At 59.5% G+C, this 23,530-nt stretch overlaps 2 protein-coding genes and 2 long non-coding RNA genes across 16 annotated transcripts in view; 3 read left to right on the top strand and 1 right to left on the bottom strand.

The window, feature by feature from the left end:
- ST3GAL3 (ST3 beta-galactoside alpha-2,3-sialyltransferase 3) overlaps positions 1–7,933 on the top strand; it is a 225,438-nt gene extending 217,505 nt beyond the window's left edge. For 5 of the 8 annotated variants that reach the window (XM_047789356.1, XM_047789362.1, XM_047789360.1 and 2 more), the window contains 3 exons: positions 558–704; positions 888–1,034; positions 1,322–1,927. In XM_047789356.1, coding sequence (XP_047645312.1) covers positions 558–704; positions 888–1,034; positions 1,322–1,507 — 480 coding nt within the window. In that variant the 3' untranslated portion in view covers positions 1,508–1,927. Of the gene's footprint in view, positions 1–557; positions 705–887; positions 1,035–1,321; positions 1,928–6,909 lie in introns of those variants that run through there. The other 3 variants (XM_047789361.1, XM_047789364.1, XM_047789363.1) reach the window with 1 other exon arrangement.
- LOC125132307 (uncharacterized) lies at positions 4,988–23,317 on the bottom strand. Of its 6 annotated transcripts, XR_007136194.1 has the most exons (6): positions 23,167–23,317; positions 22,559–22,645; positions 12,198–12,560; positions 9,946–11,517; positions 5,722–6,320; positions 5,591–5,643 (listed from the first exon to the last, which is right to left on the bottom strand). It is a non-coding gene; the product is annotated as an uncharacterized LOC125132307 (long non-coding RNA). The 6 variants fall into 6 exon arrangements; XR_007136198.1 differs by lacking the exons at positions 22,559–22,645; positions 23,167–23,317 and adding an exon at positions 4,988–5,458 and having other exon boundaries at positions 5,599–5,643; positions 12,198–13,065; XR_007136195.1 differs by lacking the exons at positions 22,559–22,645; positions 23,167–23,317 and having other exon boundaries at positions 5,722–5,783; positions 6,177–6,320; positions 12,198–13,064.
- On the top strand, positions 9,035–11,010 carry LOC125132308 (uncharacterized). Its single transcript, XR_007136199.1, has 3 exons — positions 9,035–9,520; positions 9,994–10,648; positions 10,875–11,010. It is a non-coding gene; the product is annotated as an uncharacterized LOC125132308 (long non-coding RNA).
- Positions 12,646–13,700, top strand: ARTN (artemin). The gene is made up of 3 exons (XM_047789365.1): positions 12,646–12,721; positions 12,990–13,137; positions 13,210–13,700. The coding sequence occupies exons 1-3, from the start codon at positions 12,662–12,664 to the stop codon at positions 13,674–13,676; spliced, it is 675 nt and encodes a 224-aa protein (XP_047645321.1). The 5' UTR covers positions 12,646–12,661; the 3' UTR covers positions 13,677–13,700.
- Positions 23,318–23,530: the final 213 nt, after the last annotated feature.

The raw sequence follows: 23,530 nt of genomic DNA, 5'->3' as shown, positions 1-23,530 counted from the left end.
TTGGCGTGTTGTCTGGCTGGGCCATGGTGGCTCACGTTCTGTCTTTATTTTTCAGGTTCACTTTAGAACAGTTGACTGAGAGAGCGAGGAAATTCAGCAGAAGGGAAAGGAGGCGAGCCCAGCAGAGCAGATAGGAGAGAGAGGGCGGGCTCCTCCTGGGCCCCCCAGTAGCGGTGAAGGGGAGGGGCACCGGTGGGCCACTGGGGCTTCCCGTTGGCTCAAGAACCACCCCCAGGCCAGAGCAGTGCACCCAGAGTCCCACCTGCTGCGCCCCCTCTGCAGCAGCTCCCCGTGTCTCCTCCATCTGCACTGCGGCCCCACTGTGTGCCCACCGATCCCCACCACACACCTCGTCTCTGCCACAGACCCGTGACCCGGCCATATACCAGGTCCTCTTCCCCCACCTGTGTCTGTCCCCCATGCCCCGGGCTCCCCGTACACACCTCCTCCCCCCGCCGTACCTTGTTTCCCATTTGCCTGCGCACACTTTGGGTCCGCCACGCATCACACTCTGTGCGCCCGCTCACTCTCACTTGTGCTGTGTGCTGTGTCTGCAGAGTGCATCGGACGGCTTCTGGAAATCAGTGGCCACTCGCGTGCCCAAGGAACCCCCAGAGATTCGCATCCTCAATCCATATTTCATCCAGGAAGCCGCCTTCACCCTCATCGGACTGCCTTTCAACAATGGCCTCATGGGCCGAGGGGTGAGACGTCTGGACCCTGGGAGAGGGAGGAAGGGACCGGGACCAGAGGTGCCTTGGGAAGGAAGGACGGGGCGGCCGTGGGGGGACAGAGGGCTCGGACCTCAGACGCAGAGCTCAGCCCTGGGGAGCTTCGCGAAGGGTCTCAGCCTCGCTCTGCAGCCCTCCCCCTGCCCCGCCCTCCAGAACATCCCGACCCTCGGCAGTGTGGCCGTGACCATGGCACTGCACGGCTGCGACGAGGTGGCCGTCGCGGGCTTCGGCTACGACATGAGCACACCCAACGCACCCCTGCACTACTACGAGACCGTGCGCATGGCAGCCATCAAAGAGGTGCGGGGCTGGGCGGGGAGGGGGCAGTCCCCGCGCTGGGCAAGGGGGAGGGCGGTGCCAGCACGAAGGGCCGAATGGATGGTAAAGGGGCGAGCCAGCAGGGGGTCTGGCTGCCCGGAGCTCCGAGGGGCCCTGCCCCACCCTCACTGAGCTGGGGCCACCCAGCATCCTGTGCGCCCCTGTCCCCCCTTCTCCCTGGCCCTCTCCCGGTCCTAGCCGGCCCCTGCTGCTGCCCAGCTGGCACATGCCATCTCGGCAGAAGTTCAGAGCCGTCGTCTCTACTGCAGTTCTCTTCCCCGGGAGGACTTCCTCACCCGCTAGAACAACCCCGAGACAGTTCCTGTCGGCCCTGGGAAGCCCCGTACCGCCTCCTCCCTTCCCCATGGCCAAACACTGAAGCTCTTTCATCACCCAGAGTTGCTTCCCAGTTGATCCACCACACATCCAGGGACCTTCAGGTTCGAGAAGCATGAGGAGTTGTGCAGGTGGTCAGCCCTCCAGGCAGCTCTCGCGTCACTGCAGGAGCCCACGTGGAAAATCCAAACACCTCGAACGACACCCTTTGCGTCTACCACCTGCCTCCCGCTGCTCCCAGCCTGGGCCCGGGCATCTTGGGCTCGTGTTTTGAGCCGCTCCCTTTCCTCATCTCTGGGAAACACTTTCAGGATTGACTGGCCCTTCCTCTTTGAAACGCTCTCCCGCTTAGAGGGAGGCCGTCGTTTCCAGCGTGCTTGTCCTGTTCCGCTGGCCAGGCTCTCACGCTCTTCTTCAGGGTCCTGGATTCCAGTCCGCCCCTGAAGAGTCGGCATTAGCTTGAGCTCCATCCTAGACAGTCTTCCCTCTCTGGGGTTTTGTTTGTTTGGGGGGTTTTTTGCTTCTTCTTTCAGGGCCGCACCCACAGCATTTGGAGGTTCCCAGGCTATATAGGGGTCTGATCAGAGCTACAGCTGCCAGCCTGCGCCACAGCCATAGCAACGTGGGATCCGAGCAGCGTCTGGGGCCTACACCACAGCTCACAGCAACACCAGATCCTTGACCCACTGAGCGAGGCCAGGGATCAAACCTGCGACCTCATGGTTCCTGGTCGGGTTCATTTCCGCTGCGCCACGATGGGAACTCCTCCTCTTTCTTCTCACTCTCCACGTCCCCCAGATGTATATCCCCATCCATGGCTTTGGGTCCCATCCGTATTTTAGGCTTGTTTTTTGCTTTGTTTTGTTTTGTTGGTCCACTCAGGCTGCCTCAAGTAACTGGGAGTTATTTCGAGGACGTAGGAGACTGGGAATCTTGCGGGGAACCAGAAACAGCCTTACAGCTGTTGCGTGGCATGGGGTTCAGGATGGGAAGCTCATCCTGGCTCATCCTGGAGCCCCTGAACTGGCTCATCCCCGCCCCCAGCATGGTCCCAGCCCTGCCTCGTTTTCACCATGAGCCGCTGTCTCTCCATCCCTGCCCCTCTTCATGTATCTCCGGGCTGCTTTGTCCCGTAGGAGCACCCACCCCCTCCAAGTTGCTCTGCCCACTGTCCCTGCCTCCTGGCTTCTGTTTACTGAAATGTGGGGTCTCTTACACACTCCTTTTCCGTAACGTTTATGCAGCAGTTTAAGGCAGAAGGTGAGAGGCTGTAGACACAGGCAGTTGCCGGATCAGGATGGCTTTTCTCTGCCACGGTAAGGAGTTTGGACCTTGCTCTGAGGGCAGCAGGGAGCTGTGGACCCGTTTTAGGCTGTAGATTAGCATGTCGTCAGGTCACTGTTCTGCAGCATGAAACAGAGGGTACGGGCAGGGACAGAAACTGGTTGGAGTGCTGTCACAGTAGTCCCTCCAAGAGGCGAGGCTTCTGCCCCAGAACTGCTCAGTCATCATGGGAAGACACAGGCAAGAAATGGTTGGGATTTTAAACCAGCAAAGCCTGGAGATTGCCTCCCTGCAGGAAGGCAGTGGAAGGACACCCACCACCTTCCCCAAAGCCCTGCAGTGGAGGCTCTTCCCTTTCTTCCGCCTGCCTGGTCTCAGTGGTCAGGCTACCCCCGCCCCCTTCCTCATCCTGTAGCACCATCGGGCTCTGAGGCTCACGGCATCTGTGGCATCACTTCCACACAGGGTGCCGCAGAGTGCTGCCTGTGAAACCCAACGGCCTGGGCTCCAAGCCTGGCTCTGTACCTTCCTTTCCTGATCAATACAAGGGGTCATGCCAGCACCGACCCTTGGGTTGGGGAAAGATTCAATGCGATGACGTGTAAAAAAGGCCAGAGATACAAATGAACTTATTTCTAAGACAGAAATAGACCCACAGACATAGAAAAGAAACTTGCGATTACTAAGGGGGGAGGGACAAGTGAGGGGTGTGAGATTAGCATACACAGTACTGTATATAAAATAGATAACCTATAAGGACCTACCGTATGGCACAGGGAACTATACTCAATATTCTATAATAACCTATAAAAGAAAAGAATCTAAAAAAAAATATCGATATGTAACTGAATTGCTGTGCTGTACACCTGAAACTAACCCAACGTTGTAAATCATTTATACTTTTAAAGGGGGGGGGGAGTTCCCTTCGAGGCTCAGTGGTTAATGAACCCGACTAGGATCCATGAGGATGTGGGTTCAATCCCTAGCCACACTAAGTGGGTTAAGGATCTGGTATTGCTGTGAGCTGTGGTGTAGGTCGCAGACGCGGCTCGGATCCCAAGTGGCTGTGGCTGTGGCTGTGGCTGGCAGCTGCAGCTCTGATTTGACCCCTAGTCTGGGAACCTCCAAGAAAAAAAAAGAGTTCCGTCGTGGCTCAGCAGAAATGAACCCAACTAGTATCCATGAGGATGTGGGTTCAATTCCTGGCCTCACTCAGTAGGTTAAGGATCCAGCATTGCTGAGAGCTACGGTGTGGGTCACAGACATAGCTCGGATCCTGCGTGGCTGTGGCTGTGGCTGTGGACCCCTAGCCCGGGAACCTCCACATGCCGCGGGTGCGGCCCTAAAGACAAGAAAAGCCCTGGCCGTAGTAAGCGCCCATTCTTGCTCGCCGTTATTCTTAACATTGGTGTTTTTACCCCTGCTTGTTGCTATTACCGCTCAGCATCCTGGAGGAGTCCCTGACATGCTGGTGCCTGGGTGTAGGATCCCTGCTGTCACCTAGGGGTGTCCTCAGCAGTCAAGTGAACCACGCAGCGCCCTGGCCCCGCCACTGCTTCACTTCCACTCCCCGCTCCGCCCATTCTCTGGGCCCAGGGGGAGCCAGTGGGATGTGAAGACAGCGGGGCCAGGACTGAATGCCGGGGGGGTGTGGGGGATGTCAGAGGCATTCCCGAAGGCGGAGAGAGAGGAGAGGAGGGTTAGGAGATGCAGGGTCCTGGAGACAAAAGGAGGGAGTGTCCAGTGCCGCAGGGAAGCAGGGAGACGCCGGCTGAGAAGTGGCCATGGGATGTGCCTGTGAGGAGGTCCCGGGGGCTGTGCTGAGCGGTTTCAAAGGAGTGGGGATGGAGTTCCCACTGCAGCATGGTGGGTTAAGGACCTGGTATTGTCTCTGCAGCCGCTCGGGTCGCTCCGGAGGCACGGGTTCCATCCCCAGCCTGGCACAGTGGGTCAAGGATCCGGTGTACCGAAGCTGTGGTGTAGGTCACAGCCGCGGCTCGGATTGGCTCCTTGGCCTGGGAACTTCTGTGTGCCCTGAGGGCGGCCAAAAAAATAAATATAAAGGAGGGAGAATGGGGGACTTTGGAGCCAGGTTGCAGCAGCTGGACAGTGCGTGCGGCGCACAGTGGGCGCTCTCAGGGGAAGCCTGGAGGAGAGGGACTGGGCAGGAGGCGGAGGAGAAGTGGGTTCCCACAGGAGCCTGGCGCAGCAGGGCCCTCGGGGCTGGAGATGTGGACTGGTGAGCTGTAAGCCCAGCTGCTGGTGCAGGCGCAGGGGAGATGCCGGGATGCAGTGCGGAGGTCAGAGCAGAGCCCTGAGCACAGAGAGGATGGGCAGAGCGCTGTGAGAAGGAAAGCCCGCCTGCAGCGGGGCTGTGAGCGGGATAGACATCTGTGTCCAGAGTCGGGGCCCCTGGGGAGGCTGGCAGAACCCTGCCCCGGCCCGTGGGCAGTGCAGGCAGCTTGGCACAGGCCACTCTGTGAGCCCCTGTGCTGGGTGCGCGAAGGAGGAACCGGGGCAAGGGTGCAGAGAGGCGGCGTGGCCCCAGTGGGAGGGAGAGCCGCCCGGGCAGACGTTTTGGTTACTCTTTTATTACGAACTTCGTCAAACATGTTCACAGCATAGAGAGTAAAATCCAGCTCCCAGACACTGTCCCCGCCCCGTTATCACCACACGGCCAGCGGTGTTCAGCCTGTCCTTCCTCCCGTGCCTCCCGGTCCCCGCTGGTTATTGGGAAACAAGTCTCAGGCATCATATTCCAGCCATAAACCTTTCATTAAATTTCTCTAAAAGATAAAGATGATCATTTTCAAAATTACGCCATTATTACACTTGGATGTTGGACAGCAGCTCCTTAATCAGATCGCCAGTCCTCTGCTGGCCTTCCGGCCCTCCGTGGCTCCCAGTGGGTGTTTTTGAAGCCCACCTGTCTGCGGGGTTCCTTCTTCCCAGGGCATGATGGAGGCGGGGGCTGAGCAAGGAGCTGTGTGAGTTTCCGCGCGTGCCTGGCTCCCGCCCCCGCCCTTCCTCCCCGCCTGCATCTTCTTACCTGGAAACTGACTGCATCCAACCCATTCGTATGGCGCATCATCTCTGCTGGACAGGTCCTGCCTTCAGAGACAGACAGGGAGCCAGATGTTTGAATCTCCCGGGAAGGAGGGCGAATGGCCACGGGGCTGCAGCAAGGAGGGGGCATGTGGCAGACAGCTGGGGAGAACGCCGGGGGCCAAAGGAGCAGGGGGTCGCGGGCGTCTGAGGGACAGTTGTGAGGACGCAGTCACAAAGGGTGAGGAAGACCTGCCACCTCCAGGCACCCAGGAATGCGGCTGAGAGGGAAGGGGGGTGTCTGGGGGGCAGCCAGGTTAGCGCAGGGAGTTGACGGGAGTGTTCAGAGAAGACGGATGCAGGGAGCTCTGCCCAAGTTTCAGTCTGCAGAGATTTGGAAGGTTGGACGAGGGTGACTGGATCAGATAAGGCCCGGACAAGAGCCACTAAGTTCTTCACCAGAAACCTCCCAGGGCTTCAGATGCACGAGGGCCACCAGGGCGGTGGGCTGTGTCAGACCAAGGCGAGGCTACTGGCTTTCATGGCTCTTTCATTCCTTCAGTCTCCGGGAGACTCAGCCCTCACAGCTTCCTGGCAAGAGCCCTGGGGGCAGGAAAGAACCTGAGCCCGGGTGCCCTGGAAGGCAGCGTCTTCCCTGCAATTTCCAATTAACAGTAAGATGAGCCGCCGGCCCCCTGGCTCCTCTGATCCGAGAGGCAGGATTTCATCCGCTGCCCCCAGGCCTGGAGAGTGGATTGCATCAGGCTGGAGAGTGACTAAGCGGCTCCACGCGGTTCCCTTTCCAGCAGGGCCCACCCCCCAGGGCCTGGGCCTGGGCCGGACCTCGGTGACTCACGTTTTGCCTGATCTCAGGGTGCCTAGGCCCTGCTGCTGGGCGAGGAGGGGCTGGAGGAGTGGGGACAAGGTGGGAAGCCTGCGTGTCCTGAGGCTTGGATGGATGAAGGGAGAGGTCTCGTTTTTCTTGGGCTGGGGAGAGGGGTTGGAGGGGTGCTTCCTCCAGGTTCCGGGAGGGGCGGAGGGTGAGCTGTTCCTTCGAGAACAGACCTCCCACATTCAAAGAGTGCCGGAGGGCAGTGGTCGGAAGGGGGCCTGGGAGCGCGCCTTCCAGCGGGCCCCGTCCCAGCCGCCCCCGGGCTGCCCGACTGACCGCGGCTCCACCTCTTCCTTCTAGTCCTGGACGCACAACATCCAGCGAGAGAAAGAGTTTCTGCAGAAGCTGGTCAAAGCACGTGTCATCACTGACCTGACCAGCGGCATCTGAGGCGGACCCAGCACACCGCCACCTGCCCACGGCATTGGCCCCGGTCGGGCTCTGCCTGAGAGGCGTGGGAGCCTTCGGGCCCAGGGAAGGACAGTGCCAAGTGTCCCCAGGGGTGGCAAGGCCTTGGCAGGGCCGTCAGAGCGGTGTCTGCTCAGAGGCCAGCCCCAGAGACCAGCCCTCGGCCTCCCTCTCAGCCTGGGTCCTTGAAGCCAGAGGGCCAGGAGGCCACTGGCCGTGCCTGGCAGGCCCAGCATGCGCGAGGCGGACATCGGGCAGCAGGCCGGCTGCCGGAATCCTTTCTCCAGTCAGTGTTCGGTGTATTTTCATTTTGTGAATTGGGGGTGGGGGGGAGGGAGGGATAATTTATTTTTGAAGACGGTTGGAGATGTCAAGTTTGGTCCACTTGCCGTGCAGAAAGGGACCCACCGAAGGGCCCCTCGGGCAGTGGTCCCCTGGGCTCCCCGTAGAGCGGGAGTGCCATGACTGGCCTGTGTCCTGCTCGGGGGCGGGGGGGGGGGGCACCGGGAGGTGGGCAGCCTCTCAGGCCAGCCCCGTCCAGCTCATGACCCTGTTTGGCCTTTCTTGGGGAGCAGATGGGATATTCCCACTCAGCAGCCCCTAGCTGTCCCAGAGGGAAACCCTGGAGCCATCCTTTAAGCCCACAAGATGCCCCCGGGCTGGAGCGGCCAGAACGTCAGAGTTCAGGGGGTGAGGCCTGGCCCAGCCTGATGCAGCTGCAGCTGACCCCTAGGACAGTGTCCCGGGCCTGGAGTGACCCATCTGGCAGCTCTTCTGGATATCAGCAATGAGACCGCCAGGTCCTTGGGGGCTGCCTTTTGCCTGGACCACGGGGACGAGAGGCCCGAGGGCCTCTCCCAGGCTATGGCAGTCGTCCTGGGCAGCCATCGTGGAAGCAATAAAGCTTTTCCCTGAACCTGGGCTCCTCTTGCTTTCTCTGACTTGCCTGGAAGACACAGAAGCCTGGGGCCTCAGTAGCTATGCTAAGCCCAAGGGCCATCTCTCCAGCCTTCCTGGGTCTCTGTCACTTCTCGTATCAGCTGCAGGACCTGGGTAGTCACCTAGGGGGCTTCTGGAGCCTCTCCCGTCCCAGGGTGTCCTCCACCCGCTTTGCCTTAAGAGAGGCAGACTGGGGCATCAGGGCATAACCCCAAATTGACCCTGGTGCCTCCTGAAGGACCCAAAGGGCAGGGGATGGAAGCCCACAGCCCTAGGACAGTGTCCCCAGCTCGACAGGACAGAGATTCCTGCAAGCACAAGAAAGTCGCACTGCTGACCCTCTGACACAGAGCGGCCCACAGACCTGCCCCAGGCCTGGCAGCCCTGTCTGAGCCCCAGAAAGACTCCTCCTTAGCATACAGGCACCCGGTCCCTCTCAGCACCCCTCTTTCCGTGCACAGCAAGAAGGCACTGCCCAGCTCTAGGCCCCCTCTGGCAAACATTAGTCCCTGCCCCCAACCTCACCCCCTGGAGCCCTGGAATCCGCTTTCTCCCTGTCCCAGCATCCCCAGGCAGGCCTGAGAAGAAGCCAACACACACCTGCCCCAAGGCCACAGGCCTTGGAGGGAGCCTCCTGCCAGAGCTGCTGTGCAGCAACAGGTGGGGCTGGCTGGCCCTGTCACCTCTCATCTGCCACCCAGTCCAGGTGCCATCCCAATTTCCCACAGGCCCCTTTACTGCTGCGCTTTGTCCTCAGCCAGAGGCCTTCTCATCTGAGGGGAAGCCAGGGCCCTGACTGAAGGACAGCCGGGCCCAGAAACTCCTTTTGATTCTGCTGGAAACAAGCCTTGAGGATGCAAACGCCAGGGCATACTGTGTCCTACGTGAATGGTGCCCCCTGAGTGGTCTCGGGCACAGGCTGCAGGCCTGCAAGCAGCTGCCCTGGCTGACAAAGAGCCGGGGAAGAAGCCCCCCAACACACACAACCACCTGGGCAGCTGGCTGGGGGAGGCAGCAGAGAGCAGAGCGGCTCACTGCCCGGCCTCCTGTCCCACAGGTTTCCTGCCAAGCCTGGGGACAGTCAGGCTTCTAGTCCCCACCGCTGCCCAGAAACTGCTCCCTTCGAAGCCGTGGTTCTCAACCTGGCTGAGAAGCACCTGTCCAGGTGTGGAAAGCGGCTCACGCCCTCCCTGCCATTCTGATTCAGGTCTGGGGCGGGGCCCGCATTGGGTTAGTTTTAAGAGGTCCACAGGGGGTTCTGCTGCAGAGCCAGGGTAGGGCTGGTCCACACACACGTTCCCTGAGCACGTTCGTCCCCGCCCACGGCTTCTGATTGCAAACTGGCCGACAATTCCCGAACCGCCGTCTCCCGCCCAGCTCTCTTGACTTCGCTCCAGGCTACACATTCAGCCACTTTCTGAATGATCCCACTAGGATGATCCACGGGCCCTCCAGCCCGACCTGTCCAACACTGAGCTCATGAGCTCCTGCCCCCAACCTGCCCCTCCTCCGGGAGCCCCAGCTACCAGAAGGCAACCCCTCTGCCTCGTCACCCAGGCCAAAGGTATGCCTTTGTCTGTCCTGCTTCCTCACCCCATCTGATCAGGCACCAGCTGGGTTTGCAAAAGGAGCCCAGGAAGCCCATGCTCTCCTGCATTTCAGCTTTAGCAGCCTTGCCTCCAAAGCATCCTCCCCGCTGCACCCAGAGCCAGTCGCTGAAAGGCACATCGGATGCCACCGTTCTCCTGCCTGAAACCCTTCAGCTGTCCCCATTGTCACCGGGATAAACTTCAGACACCCTGCCATGACATAGAGTGTCTGGCCTTTCCATCCCTCTGTGCTCCTTACTCGCCCAACCTCCATCCCGCCGGCCGAGTGGCCACAGTTAGGCTTCTGAACTACTGCCCTGCAGCTCATCCCTCAAACCTCAGCGAAAAAGTTCCTCGTCCAGGACCCTCCCCTTCTTCAGCCCCCAGCGCCCCAACCTACCACGCTGCCCTCGCTGTGCCGTGCCGGGCTGAGCGGCGGTGTTTGCAGGTGCGTCTGGACGCCGAGCCCCCGGGCAGCAGGGAGGGGAGCGGCGGGACGGCTGGAGCCGGCTCCGACCTTGGAAGCCCCAGCGCAGTGCCTCGCAGACTCAAGGAGCCCCGTGGGTCTGCTGAGAGAAGAAACTAGCCGGGAGCAGAGAGCAGCTCGTGCAGAGTGGCCCGCCGGGACCGCAGAGACGGGGAGAACCCCAAGGCCGGTGGCCCGAGGCAGGATCGGCCTGTCCCCTCCCTCTCCCGCCCTCAGTCCAGCCTCCCGACTCCCGACTCCAAGTGTCGGCAAACTCTGAACACCCAGCGTCCGCGCCCCTGCGCTGCCTGGGTTCCCTGCTCTTTCCTGGGAGCCCTTCCCAGGGGCTCCTCCCCCACCACCTCGGGGGACCTAGTGGAGCTGGGGGGACCGGATTCCGGAGGGTGGAGCAGCCAGGTGAGCCCTGAAAGGTGGGGCGGGGCGGGGGCGCTCAGGGCCCCACCCCAGGATCCGGTGACGCCAGGGCTGGAATTTGACACCGGACGGCAGCAGGCATGAGGCTGCGGAGGGATGGAGTTGGGCCCGGCCCCCAGACACGGCCCGCGGGCTCTGCCAGCAGCAGGTCCCTCGGGTCCCAGCCCTCACTGTGTCCCGGACCCAGAGCCCTCCACGCACGGTAAGCCGACCTGTGTGCCCCCCCCCTCGTCCCAGCCCTGGGGCCGGGGCGAGTGGGCAGCGTCGTCCCCCTCCACTCCCTTCTCGCGTCCTCCCTCTCCTGGGCCCGCCGCGCGGCTCTCCGGCCCTCCCAGCCCCCCCCCAGTCCCTCTTGTCGCTTGTTGGACTGCGCTAGCCCGCCAGCCCGGGCGGCCCGCTGTAATGTGAGGCCCCGGCTGCCGCTGCAGGGCTCAGACGGGCTGCCAAGACCACGCTTTTGGCTAAAAGAGGCGCTGCCAGGTGCAGAGCTCTGGGCGTGAGCCTTTGGAGCCGCGGGGGAAAGCCCAGCTCTGGTCCCAGAAAAGGTGCCTGGAGGAACACGACACAGCCGCCGGGGTGAGTGTGGGGCTGGTGGATGGGGAGGCCAGGCCTGCACTGGAGGACCAGGTGGCCCCAGATCGTGGGGAGGGAGACCTAGGGCCTGAGCTGCCCTCCAGAGACCTGCTCCTGGGCGCCCCCTAGCGCAGGGGCCCTTGCGCCGGCCTCGCCAAGCTTTCCCCCCGTCAGTGAGAACAGTCACTAACCTGGCTCCTCAGGCCCGTGTTCCGTTAGCCAAGCACCCTTGGCCCTGGGGGACCACGCCGGGGTGGTCTGGCCCACAGGTATGCAGACATTCCGTGTGCTGGGGGTGGGGGGGTGGAGCGCCCACTAGGACCCAAGAGCAGGCCCGCTGGTGAGGGTTCATGAGGGCTCCAGAGAGGTGACTGGGGGTGCTAGATGGTGCACGCTCACAAAAGCTGCTGGGGCTCAGGAAGGCTGGCTGGGCCCAGGAAGGATGGTTCATGGGGCAAACTTCTAGGAGCAGGGCCAGGCTGTCAGGTCCAGGGGAAGCTGGAAGGGAAACAAATCCGGGTCAGCTCTCGGTGTGGCTCAGTTCTCAGAGACCAGGCTGGTGTAGAAGCCTGGCTGACCCTCCTGGGAGCTGCTCAGGCCTGAGTCCGGCGGAGGGTAAAGGGAAAAGCCCACCCGGCTTTGAGTCCGCAGGCTTGGCAGATGCTGCCCCCTGGTGGCCATAGGGAGCCACGGCCCCTGGGCCCCCAGGTTCCTAGGGGGCTCATCAACCCCCCACCATCTGCCGGCCCTTGAGGGACATCTGTGGTCACAAGAGAGGACATCTGTGTGGTCAGGCGGTTCTGCATCCAGACAGGGATCACAGCGCAACAAGGTGCGGCAGTGCCGGGTGGGCAGCACAGGCTGAGGCTTGGGCCTCACCGTCGCTGGATAACTTACATCAACCCGCAAGCATCCTGCAGTTCCCATCGTGGTGCAGTGGTTAACGAACCCGACTAGGAACCATGAGGTTGCAGGTTCGCTCCCTGGCCTCGCCCAATAGGTTAAGGATCCGGCATTGCCGTGAGCTGTGGCGAAGGTCGCAGACACGGCTTGGACCCTGCGTTGCTGTGGTTGCGGCGTAGGCCAGCAGCAATAGCTCGCATTCGACCCCTAGCCTGGGAACCTTCGTATGCTGCGGATGTGGCCCTAAAAAGCAAAAAAGAGAAACCAGCAAGCACCTTAATTCTTCTCCAGGCCACAGCTTCCTCTTCGGCAGGGAGAGAGGGCTCTGTGCGATCAAGGGTGTCCAGCTGCTCCTTTCTTTCTCCAGCTGGTTCTGGCAGCTCCAGCCCCGCAGCACAGAGCAGAAAGGTCCCCTGCTCCCCCCACCGCTGTGTGGGTCCAGCGGATGACCCGAGCTCATCCCTGAGCTACTCTGAGCCTTGTCTGCTCATCCGTCTGGGAAATGGGCACTACCCCAGGTACCTCATGGAGCTGTGAGGTCCGAAAGAGAGGACAGGTGCTGGGTTCTCCTCTCGGGTTGAGTCCGGCTGCCCAAGGCCCTCGTTCCTCCTCTGGAGAAGCCGAAGTGGAGGGATGACCTGCTCAAAGGACAGCTCACCCGTCAGTGGTCCCCGCTGCCTCGAGAGGGGCAGGGGAACAGGTCCACGGGGGCTGACGGGAGTTCCTGGTGTCGACAGAGATGGAGCCCGGACGCCCTGGCCCTTCTGTGCTGCCCCTCGGGCCCCGGCCTAGGCGGCAGGTGAGTGGCTCTCCCGGGGACGGGGACGCCCACCTGGCACCGAGGAGCGGTGGCTCGGCGGGGGAGGGACAGCCAGCCAGGCTCCCCGGGCAGGGGGCAGAGGAGGACGGGGAAACGGGCGGGGAGGGAGCAAGAGGAGGGCGGCGGGCGGATTCCTCGAGCGCGCGGAGCCCTCCCGCCGGCCCCGGCCCCCTCCGCGAGCGCCGCCTGGAGCCCGCCGGGCTGCGCCCTCTCCCCTGAGGCTCCGCGACCACCTCTCTCCGCGCAGCCCGCCCTGTGGCCCGCCCTGGCCGCCCTGGCCCTCCTGAGCAGCGTCGCCGAGGGCGAGGCCCCCCTGGGCCCCGCGCCCCACAGCCCGGCGCCGCCCCGCGAAGGCCCCGCGCCCGCCCCGGCGCCCCCCGCCGGCCCCCTGCCGGGTAGGTGCGCGGGCGCGGGCGCGGGGCGGCGCGGGCAGGCCGGGACCCGCGCGTGACTGCGTCTCGTTCCAGGGGGCCGCGCGGCCCGTCCGTGCGGCGGAAGAGCCCGGCGGCCGCCGCCGCCGCCGCCCCCGCCGCCGCCCGCGCCCGCGCCCCCTCGCGGGGCCCGCGCGGCGCGCGCGGGGGGCCAGGGCGGCCGCGGGCGCCGCGGGAGCCGCGCGCGGGCGGCGGGGGCGCGGGGCTGCCGCCTGCGCTCGCAGCTGGTGCCGGTGCGCGCGCTCGGCCTGGGCCACCGCTCCGACGAGCTGGTGCGCTTCCGCTTCTGCAGCGGCTCCTGCCGCCGCGCGCGCTCCCCGCACGACCTCAGCCTGGCCCGCCTGCTGGGCGCCGGGGCCCTGCGGCCGCCCCCCGGCGCGCGGCCCGTCAGCCAGCCCTGCTGCCGCCCCACGCGCTACGAGGCCGTCTCGTTCATGGACGTGAACAGCACCTGGAGGACCGTGGAGCGCCTCTCGGCCACCGCCTGCGGCTGCCTGGGCTGACGGCGGGCTCCGCGGCCGCGCGGCGTCTGCTCGGCCGCCGGGGCCGGGGCCGCGGGCCCAGCCGAGGCGGAGGGAGGCACGGCCGAGCGGCGGCCCCCCGGCCCTCCGCCCTGCCCGTCTCAGCCCCGCAAGCCCCAGAGGCCTCGGCTGCGGAGGCCCGCGGACGCACCTGCCCCAGGCTCTGGCCCTGAGCCGGCCGGGGACGCGGGACTCCTCCGGAGAGGAGCCCAGCGGGGTCGGGTCTCAGCCTCTGGGGACGGACTTGGAGGAGACCCGAGGCAGGCGCCCTGCTGAAGTGGCTGTGCCGGAGCGGGCCTTGGACGGACGCATCTGCGGGAGCGGGACCCCTATTTATTATTTCTAAGTTATTTATTTACCTCTCTGCTTTGTCAGATCCTTTATTGGGCTGGGGCTGGGGCTGGGGCTGGGGGCGGGGGCGGCGCCTGGGGAGAAGCAGCTGGATGGAGACCACTCCCAGCAATCGCAAGCCCGGCCTGGGACTGCTCGTCCCCACCCTGGAGTTCTGGGCCACGAGGGGACAGGGTCCACAGGCAGAGTGGGCGGCCAAGGTGAGGACACCCGTCGCAACAGGCCAGCTCACAACCCCCTGCAGGTGCCCAGCAGTCGGAGCCTGGGGTTGCTGGTGGCGAACGCCCTCCCTCTGAGACCTCAGGCATCCTGGGGGCCTTGTTTAACGGCAGAGATGCAGAGAACCCCGCGTCGCCTCACCCCACTGGCCCGGATCGGTGTCCTACCCTGCAGTAAATACTGCCTGTGCTCGCAGATGGCTCAGCACAGAGAGCTCGCGACCCACATTCCATGAAGCAACCAAGGTCGAGGGAACAGCTGAAAAGACTGAGGGTGGGGAAGAGGGTGCAATGGGAAGCTGGCTTGGGGGGGATGAAGCCCAGAGCTAAGAAAGCAGGAAAAGCCTGAGGGTGCCTCGAGGGACCTGCATCTTGGGTATTTCTCAAGTACCTATTTTATGTCAGATGCTGGGGAGACACCAGGGGGTAGGTACAGAGGTGAACCCACGATCTCTGCCCGAAGCTTAAACCAGGAGGCACAACCATAAATAATTCCAGAATCATTTAAATTCAGTTTGGTAAAGACTATGAAAAAGGGCGAGAAGCTAAGAGGTACACGCGCTCGTCTGGAAGGGAGGAGAGGTTAATGCTGACCCTGGGGTCTTCCACCCTGTCCGGAAGTCATCTCTAAAAAAGTCAGAGCGGAGTTCCCGCCACGGTGCAGCAGAAACGAATCTGACTAGGAACCATGAGGTTGCGGGTTCAACCCCTGGCCTCGCTCAGTGGGTGAAGGATCCGGCGTTGCCGTGAGCTGTGGTGTAGGTTGCAGATGAGGCTCGGATCCCTCATTGCTGTGGCTGTGGCGTAGGCCAGTGGCTACAGCTCCAGTTATACCCCTAGCCTGGGAACCTCCATGTGCTGCAGGTGCGGGCCTAAAAAAAAAAAAAAAAAAAACCAGACAAAAATAAAACAAAAAATAAATAAATAAAAATAAAAGAGCCAGTGCAACTCCCTCCCTCTAAGCTTCTGTGTATGTCCTGTGAAACCTTGTGTTCTGAGTACCAAGAATTCATGCTATATACTTTTTTTCTTTGAAAATAAGAGCAGGACCTACGTTTGGAAAGCATATGCCGACATCCGGTGGGGTTCCCAGGAGGCGGCCAGATATGCTGGTCCCCCAGCTGGAGACTGACTTGGCAGATGCAAGCACAGAGGCGGTAGCTGCAGCCGGGGGTGCACAAGCCATCAGGAGAGCGAGGCAGGTTGAGGCTGGGATCCCTCAGGCACTTGACACCGTTAACCAAAATCCCTTCCAAACTGCCTCAGTGCCCGCCTGCTAGGGCACAGGTGGCCCCTTCTCCCAGGCTAGAGTGAGGAGCTGGCAAAGAGCGCTCGAGGGCTGTGTGCATCCCGGGTCATGAAGGAGAATCAAGTCTGTGTGTCCATTCTTTTGTTTCCACTGCCCCTGCTCTAGGTACGGTCAAACTCTGGTGCTCTCGTGCTGCCCTCCAACACCCCCTTGGCTCCCCTCTCTGCCTCTAAACGGATTTAGCATCTTCAGTCACCAACCCCCACCGCTAACCACAGAGGTGGCACTGTATGGCCACTGTATAGCCGCAGGGCCGTACACTTTGGAGATACTTCTTGAAGGCCTTGGCCCTGGCCCCTGGCTGTGGGTAAAGGGGGAGATCCTGTCAATTCCAAGGTCACTGGGACCAGGGAACCCCTCCTAGAAAGACTGGACCACCTAGCCTGGTCCACAGACCCTCCAGGCCCTGCCCCTCTGTGGACGTGTCCTTTCAGAGCCACTTACAGGAGGCTCAGATAGGAGATGCTCAGATAGAGAGCCTGGTCAGAACCCAGCCAAAGGCACTGGCTCTCAACCCTCCCGAAATGGTGAGTCCTTGGGGGAGTAGGCTCCCCCCCGCCCCGCAAATCACAGCTGTGCTCTGGGCCCCAGAGAGGTGGTGCCCGACATCTCACAAAATCTTGGATGAAACAGCAACTTCTCCAAGAGGAACCAGTCTCAGTTTGCAACTCACAACATGCCTAATCCTGCTTTTCTTAAAAAATGAAACACACGAAGCTATTTTCCCCAAAGGAAACGAGCTGCAGAGCTCCACTTCTCTGCCAACAACAGCAGAGGTCTCCTGGCACCTGACCTCACCAGGCAGAGCACTTTTGGCTCCTAGGGGGCCACAGCTGGCTCTTGTGTCTCCATTTTTGAGTGCAGTCTGGTTTCACGTTTGCAAAACGACGTTACCTACTTGAATGATCGTCCCAGAACTAAGGTACCGTCTCCTCCAAGGGGTGCCAAGTCACTGCCTCTTGCAAGACAGAAAACTACAGGTAGCTTTGCAGTGACAGTTCTTCCAGCTTCTGGGGGAACCCCGAACACCCCTGTAGATTAGTTCCATCCAGGCATCAAGGGGTGGGGACCCGCACGCTCCCCCTGCGCCGCCCAGTGGCCTTCCTCCTCTCTTGTCCAGGAGCTGCCTCGTTTCCCCGGGCTAGAGATCCTTGCTACCAAGTGCCTGAGGACCGGGTGCCTAACCGAGGGCTCGCCTTGAAGAGGGGAGGTGGGAGAGAAAGCTGCGGGATCAGCGGAAGGACCCAGGAGAATTTGTGCCATGGGAGGTCATGTTTCTTATTCACAGGGGTGGTTCTTAACCTGCTTTAGACCTGTAGAGTCCTTAGAGAAACGAAGGACGCCAAGGATGCTCCCCACCCCACCTCGATGCCGAAAAAACCACCAATCCGGTGAACCATTTTAGGGAGTCCACAGGCTTTCCCATTTGGAGATCCTGTAGGCGTCCCTGGCCATTGAGGTATCCTGCTCGGCTCTAGATACTATTATTCATGACCTCCTGTAGCTAGATGAATTCCTCCGTCAGTGGTCAGCTCCCCCCCAGCCCCAGCAGGCTCTCTGTCTCCATTCTTTACAAGGCTCCCTATTCTTCAGCCTTTTCCTACTGAACAGCTCCTTTCTCTCTGCATTTAACCTTGCTTGACTATATCACGGCATAAAAGAATGACACTGTGATTATAAATATATAAATATATGATCGGTTTCTGCCTCTCCTCTTCCACTAAAAGAGCTCATGCTGCAGTCCCCAGGGGCCACATCATTGCTAGACCCAGAGGCCACCTCCCGCCCTGAGCCCTGTGGACGCTCCGAGGCCCTCGGCGTTGTCACCCCTTGCGTCTGGAACACTTGTCTTCCCTTGCGTCTCCATCCTGCACCCGCTGGGATTTTCTCGCATCCCTCCGGCTGCTCATTCTCAGATGCCTTTTGGGTTCCTTTTCCTCTCCCTGCCCCTTACGCTCTCATCAAGGTTCCAATACAGGCCTTCTCTCCCCATTTTACTCTCCCTGAGCATGTTATCAACTCCCACGGTTCCAGTTACCACCTCCAAGCGGATGGTGCTCCCGTAGCAGCTCCAGCCCTAAGCTCAGGTCTGTGTCTCCGGTGCTTCTGTCTGCAGAGCCTCAGACACCTGAGACGTAACACGTGTGTCCTGGACATCTTCCGTTCGTTCCTTTGGACTCCCCCCCGCCCCCGCCGCCGCGAGCCCACATCAATGAGTTTCCCTGCTCCCCAGTCTCCACACCTCCTCCCGGGGTCCCTCCTGAGTGAATGGCATGACCCTCCTTCTAGTGGCCAAAAACGTGGGCAACAGCCTAGACTCCTGGAGCTTTGTCACGTCCCTTTTCCGTGGGTCCTCAGATCCTCAGACCGTGCAAGTCCGCGCCCCGCCCTCTCTCCCCAATGCCACTCGGTTGGAGTCGTCCGACTTCGTGGACTGGGTTCTTGCTCATCCTCCTAACCGGTCCCTGTCTCCAGTCTCAGCTCCCTCCAGTCATTCTCAGCCCTGTGCCCTTCGACCACGGAGCACCAACAATCATACCTTCGGCTAAGGATGGGGAGTCCGGGGTCAGCTAGAAACGTGTGCTGCCATCAAGGAGACCACAGCTGGAGTGGACTTGGGGGAAGGGCTGCCTGGTTTAGCAAATAAAAATATAGGACATCCAGTTAAACTGGAATTTCAGAGAAGCAATACTTGTTTTTTTTTTAGTAAGTATGTTTCATGCAATAATTGGGACCTACTTATCCAAAAAAAATTGTGTATCTGTTAATCAAACTGAACTGGGTGTCCCTGTATTTTTTCTGGCAATCTTAGGTGGGTTAAACGAGTAAACAAAAAAACGCAGAGTCAACGATCCTAAGTCCTTGGGGAGTTCCTGTCGTGGCGCAGTGGTTAACGAATCCGACTAGGAACCATGAGGTTGCGGGTTCAGTCCCTGCCCTTGCTCAGGGGGTTAACAATCCGGTGTTGCCATGAGCTGTGGTGTAGGTTGCAGATGCGGCTCAGATCTGGCGTCACTGCGGCTCTGGCGTAGGCCGGTGGCTACAGCTCCAATTGGACCCCTAGCCTGGGAACCTCCATATGGCAGAGGGGGCGGCCCTAAAAAGACAAAAAACAACAACAACAACAAAGACTATGCTAAGTCCCCCCTTTAAAGTCTGACTGGGGAGGATCCTACACTCACTAAAGGGAGGCATCACCTCTGCCTGGATGGAAGGGGAAGAAGAGCCAGGAAAGTCTTTGTGAAGGAGGTGGCACTTGAACTGAGCCTTGACAAATGAAATATTTGACGAGGTTGGGTGAGGGGCATTGGGCTTATGGTGGTTACCCTGTATTGCCCTCACTGCTGCTCAGCTCTAAATTCCCCTTAGGAGTTCCCATTGTGGCACAGTGGAAACAAATCCGACTAGGAACCATGGGGTTGCGGGTTCGATCCCTGGCCTTGCTCAGCGGGTTAAGGACCAGCAGTGCAGTGAGCTGTGGTGTAGGTTGAAGACACGGCTCGGATCCTGCGTCACTGTGGCTGTGGCATAGGCTGGCAGCTGTAGCTCCAGTTGGACCCCTACCCTGGGAACCTCCACATGCCACAGGTGCGGCCCTAAAAAGCAAAATAAATAAATAAGTAAATTTCCCCTTTGCCCTGAGCACGTCCTTTCCAGCAAGGTCTGGTGTTCAGCCTTGGGCAGGAGCGAGGGGCGAGGGCCTCTGTCTCCACCCTAGGGCTCCGATATCCCCATATTCTTTAGGGTTCTCTTCACTTCTTTTTTGTTCCTCTTTTTTTGGCTGCCCCTTACTAGCCAATCCCTCGTCACTTCAATGCCCCTTTACCGTTTCAAATTTTTATATTGAACTGTCCCTGTGTGGTTTCCGCTGATGGGCCCTAGCTGGACTCAGAGCCTTCTCAGCAGAGGCAGTAACATGAACAAAGGCAGGGAAGTGGAGAAGAGCCTGGAGAGCCAGCAAGTTCATGGAGAAGTTGGGGGAGGGTTCTCATCAAGACAAAAGTCTGGAAAAGACTTGTGGTTGCCAAGGGGGAAGGGGAGGGAGGGGGATGCACTGGGAGTTCGGAGTTAGATGCCAGCTATACATTCAGAAAGGATAAACAGCAAAGTCTTGTTGTTCAGCACAGGGAACTGCAGCCAATCACTCCTGGGATATATGTGCACGACTGAGTCACTTTGCTGTGCAGCAGACATTGGCACCACATGGTAAATCAACAATACTTTCTTTTCTTTTAAGGCCAAACCTTGGCACGTGGAAGTTCCCAGGCTAGGGGTCGAATCAGAGTTGTAGCTGAGGCCTATACCACGGCCACAGAAATGCCAGATTGGAGACACATCTGTGACCTATGCCACAGCTTGTGGCAATGCCAGATCCTTAACCCATTGAGTGAAGCCAGGGATTGAACCCACAACCTCACAGACACTATGCCAGGTTCTTAACCCACTGAAGCACAAAGGAAACTCTAACTATACTTAAAAAAAAAAAAAAAAAGTCCAGAGAGGTCATAAAAGTCCTTGAAGGCTATACCAAGGAGCTTGGACTTGGTCTTCAGAGGAGCCACTGAGGGGTCTTAGGTGGGATTATCTAGAAATGTGTTACAGATGGAGCCCTGGCTGCTGTGTCTGGTTTTGACTAGAAGGAGGAAGGCAGAGGGGGCACCAGTTAGAGCTGGTGCAGTTAGGGTTGTTCAGGCAATAAGTGCTGGCTAGCACCCTGACTTAGGGCAGAGGCAGTGTGGAAGGACAGAGGTAGAAGGCTCAACCCATAGGACCTGGTGATGAACTCAGGAGGACTGGAGGTTGTGAGAGCTTGCAAGGGAGGGTTTCCGGGAGTCTGGCGTGGGTGACTGGTAAGGAACACGGGGGCGGTAGTGCTTTCAGCCCATGATGGGGGTGAGGCGTGGAGGAAGCTGTGAGTTCAGGTTTGTACACGTTCAACGTGAGGGGCCTGTGCCATGGGCAGGGGCAAGGAGGCTGACAGCAGCTGGATCTGAAGGTCGGGAACTCAGGCCGGTCTGGGCCAGAGAGATCCAGGAGTCGCAACGCAAAGCCGAGGGAGTGGTGAGCTACAGAGGAGTAAGAGGAGAAGCAGAGGCTAAGAGCTGGAGAACCAGCATTTAAGGAAAAGGGGGAGGAAGAGGGGCAAGCCCGGGAAGGAGCCCAAGAGGGAGTGACCGGGAAGGAGCCCAAGAGGGAGTGACCACCGTGGCGGAAAAAAGAAAACAGAATGAAGGGAAGGAGGGGTCAGTGGGGCCAAACAGCAGCAGAAAAAATCAAATCACAGGAGGACGGGAACTGCCCACTGGGTTTTCTGGCAACGTGGTGGCCCAAGGGCTCAGGCTAAGCTTCTTGCTGAAAACAACTAAAAATACTAGACGAAACATATAGTTTAAAAAATTAATGCATCCACGAGCTGGCAAACACTTGTGAAATATTCGGAAATGAATAAATGATAAATATGTAAATAAATAAACGCAGGAAACAACAGAGGTAAGCAAAGCTGAGTAGCTGGCACTCATCTCGAGGGCATTTTCCTTAGCTGTTGCAGCTGGGCATTGGTTTGTAAGAACTCCCTGGACTTACGGTGGGGAGTCTACTTGGAATGTTCTCCATAAAGCCAGGCCCCCAGAGGACTATTCTCACCCCTAGGGGTGAACTGGGACTATTCCTTCTCTCCCTTTACCCAACCTCTTCCCTGAAACCAGGGGGCTACAATCAAAGATGCCCGCTAAGTAGAAGCAGAGAAAACCTCCCCAGAGAATTCTTGACTATAGGCAGGTCCTTGTTTTGTTTTGTGCCAAGTGCACACTATTTTGGAAGGCTGAAAAATGTCACACTGAGAAGTTCATTTGTCATGGTCATGGATTGTGGTTTCAGGTGACCAACAGAGAAGCTCCCTCTCCTGAAAGGTTCTCTCTTCAATTTGGGGACCCCTCCCAGTGTTGCCACGGGTTCCGGCCCCTATATGTCCTACTCTTATCCTTCAGAGGAGAGACAAACCCATCTGTAACTAGCTCAAAAAGATTCATTTCCCAATTGGCTCTAAGCTCTCCTGGATTTTTCCACCCACATCTCCTGGAAGCCCCTTTGGACTGGTACCCAGAAATGCCCCCAACTCTGCCCCAGGCTCACTCCATCCGTCTGTCCCAGGTGGTTTTACAAAGTCTGTTCTGGAGCCATTGTTAGTGAGACTTGGCTTCTTTCTCTGCCATGGGGACCCCCAGGCACCAGAAAGAAGCCATGGATTGGAAGCAAGAAGAAAATTCACACTGACCAAGACGCAGCCTCTAGACTGAACCCTAGTCATATACTCTCTCAGTTTGTCCTTCCCTGGAGGAATTACTGTCCTCATTTTTTTTTTTTTAAAGTGAGTTCCAAAAAAGTCAAGGTCTTATGGCTAGAAAGCGGCAGAGACAGGTTTTGAACACAGACCTAAGTCCAGAATTTGTGCTCTTGATCCTTCCCCCCTTGCACACCTTCCACAATGAAATAAATCTCAGGCTCGGGACCAAGGCATTTCACAGCCCTGTGCACAGACCTGGAGTCAGCTCCCTCATGCTGGCTTCCTGCTTCATCCTTCCAAACACCCCAGCCTCTACCCTTTCCTCCTTCAATGTATCCTACGTAGGACAGATAGAGGCTAAAATGCAAATCCAGTCATCACTGCCCACTTGAAACCCCATCGTGGTTTCATACTGCACTGAGGATAAGGTCTAAATTCCTTCAAGAGACTACTGTTCCCAACTTGTCTTTCCAACCTCGTCTCTGTTACTCATCCCCCTCCTTCCTCCCCGCCCCCATTCCCCCTTAAAGGGAACACAAACGACTATCAGTACGTCAAGTATTTTCTTGTTAAAGATTTGTCGAATGACTAGATCCCCGCCGGACTCTGCTTAACAGCTCATCAAGCCTCCCTCCTCCCCAGTCTTGCTGTTCTTCAAACTCAGAGCCAGTTTCTGAACTTTCTCAGGGAGGCCTTCACCCACCTTCTCAGGCCTCAGTCCTATGGCCCGCTTCCTCCACTGAACGCAAGTGCCGAGAGAGGTCTTTTCCCGTTCGATTACTTCCTTTCCCTGGCAAGCGTTAAGAAAAGGTCAGGCGGAGGGTAAGGGGCAGGGACTGCTGGGTCTGCCTGCAGCCAGTCAGATCTGGGGCTGGTCTCGGCTACCCGAGTTGTGTGCCCAGGGACGAGGTAAGCGCGACCCTCTCCAACTTTGGCTTCCTCACCGGAAAACGGTGAATGAAAATTACCCACCACGGAGGTGCTGAGAGAGCTGGACCTTAGATATGCAAAGCACTGATGCTAGCACTTCAATGGGAACTATTCTTATTTTAATCACTCAGAAATAGAAGTTGCTCCCAAGAACCCTAGGAAATTCTCCGAGCACTGTCCATGGTACGTGGTTTCCCAGTTGCTCGATGGGTGGCCCCGAGAGCCACCCTTTTTTATTACGGAGGCGTGCCAAGTTTCGTTTCTTCTCAGGGTGGTGCGGAAGCCGTCTTCCCAGACGGCCCCTCTCCGGGCCCCAGGCGGTGCCCGCGGCGGAGCACCGGAGTGACCGGGGTCCCCTGTACTCCTCTCCCCAACACACACCTTATCCTCCAGCCTGGGTTCCCAGCGCCATCCATCAACCCTGTGAGTCACAGCCGTCTAGGGAGCTCTCCCGCAGCGCCGCCCGCCGGTCTGACCGGGAGCGCTGGAAGCCGCGGTAAAACTGGGGTTGGCTGGGCTCCGCCAGCCCCAAGCCCACGTGCTCCCGGCCTCGGCCGCCAGGCGCCGCCCTCTCGCAGGGCGCAATACGGACTACATTTCCCAGGGTGCAAAGCTGCGGGGCCTTTGGCTCGGCGGGGGCCTAGAGCGGCGCGCCGCTCCGTCGCCTGCTCGGGGGCGCGCGTGTTGGCGCGAGGACGGGAGCGGAGACCCGGAATGAGTTGCCGCGCAGTTCCGCCGGGCCGTG

This window comes from Phacochoerus africanus, chromosome 8 (genome assembly GCF_016906955.1).
Source record: "Phacochoerus africanus isolate WHEZ1 chromosome 8, ROS_Pafr_v1, whole genome shotgun sequence".
Lineage (NCBI taxonomy): Eukaryota > Metazoa > Chordata > Mammalia > Artiodactyla > Suidae > Phacochoerus > Phacochoerus africanus.
The sequence above is the reverse complement of the archived record's forward strand: the minus strand, read 5'-3'. Positions and strand labels throughout refer to the sequence as shown.

Coding starts and splice junctions, on each gene's coding strand:
- ARTN (XM_047789365.1), top strand. CDS start 12,662: ATGGAGCCCGGACGCCCTGGCCCTTCTGTGCTGCCCCTCGGGCCCCGG. Junction 12,722..12,989: donor GGCCCCGGCCTAGGCGGCAG/GTGAGTGGCTCT, acceptor CTCTCCGCGCAG/CCCGCCCTGTGGCCCGCCCT. Junction 13,138..13,209: donor CCCCGCCGGCCCCCTGCCGG/GTAGGTGCGCGG, acceptor GTCTCGTTCCAG/GGGGCCGCGCGGCCCGTCCG.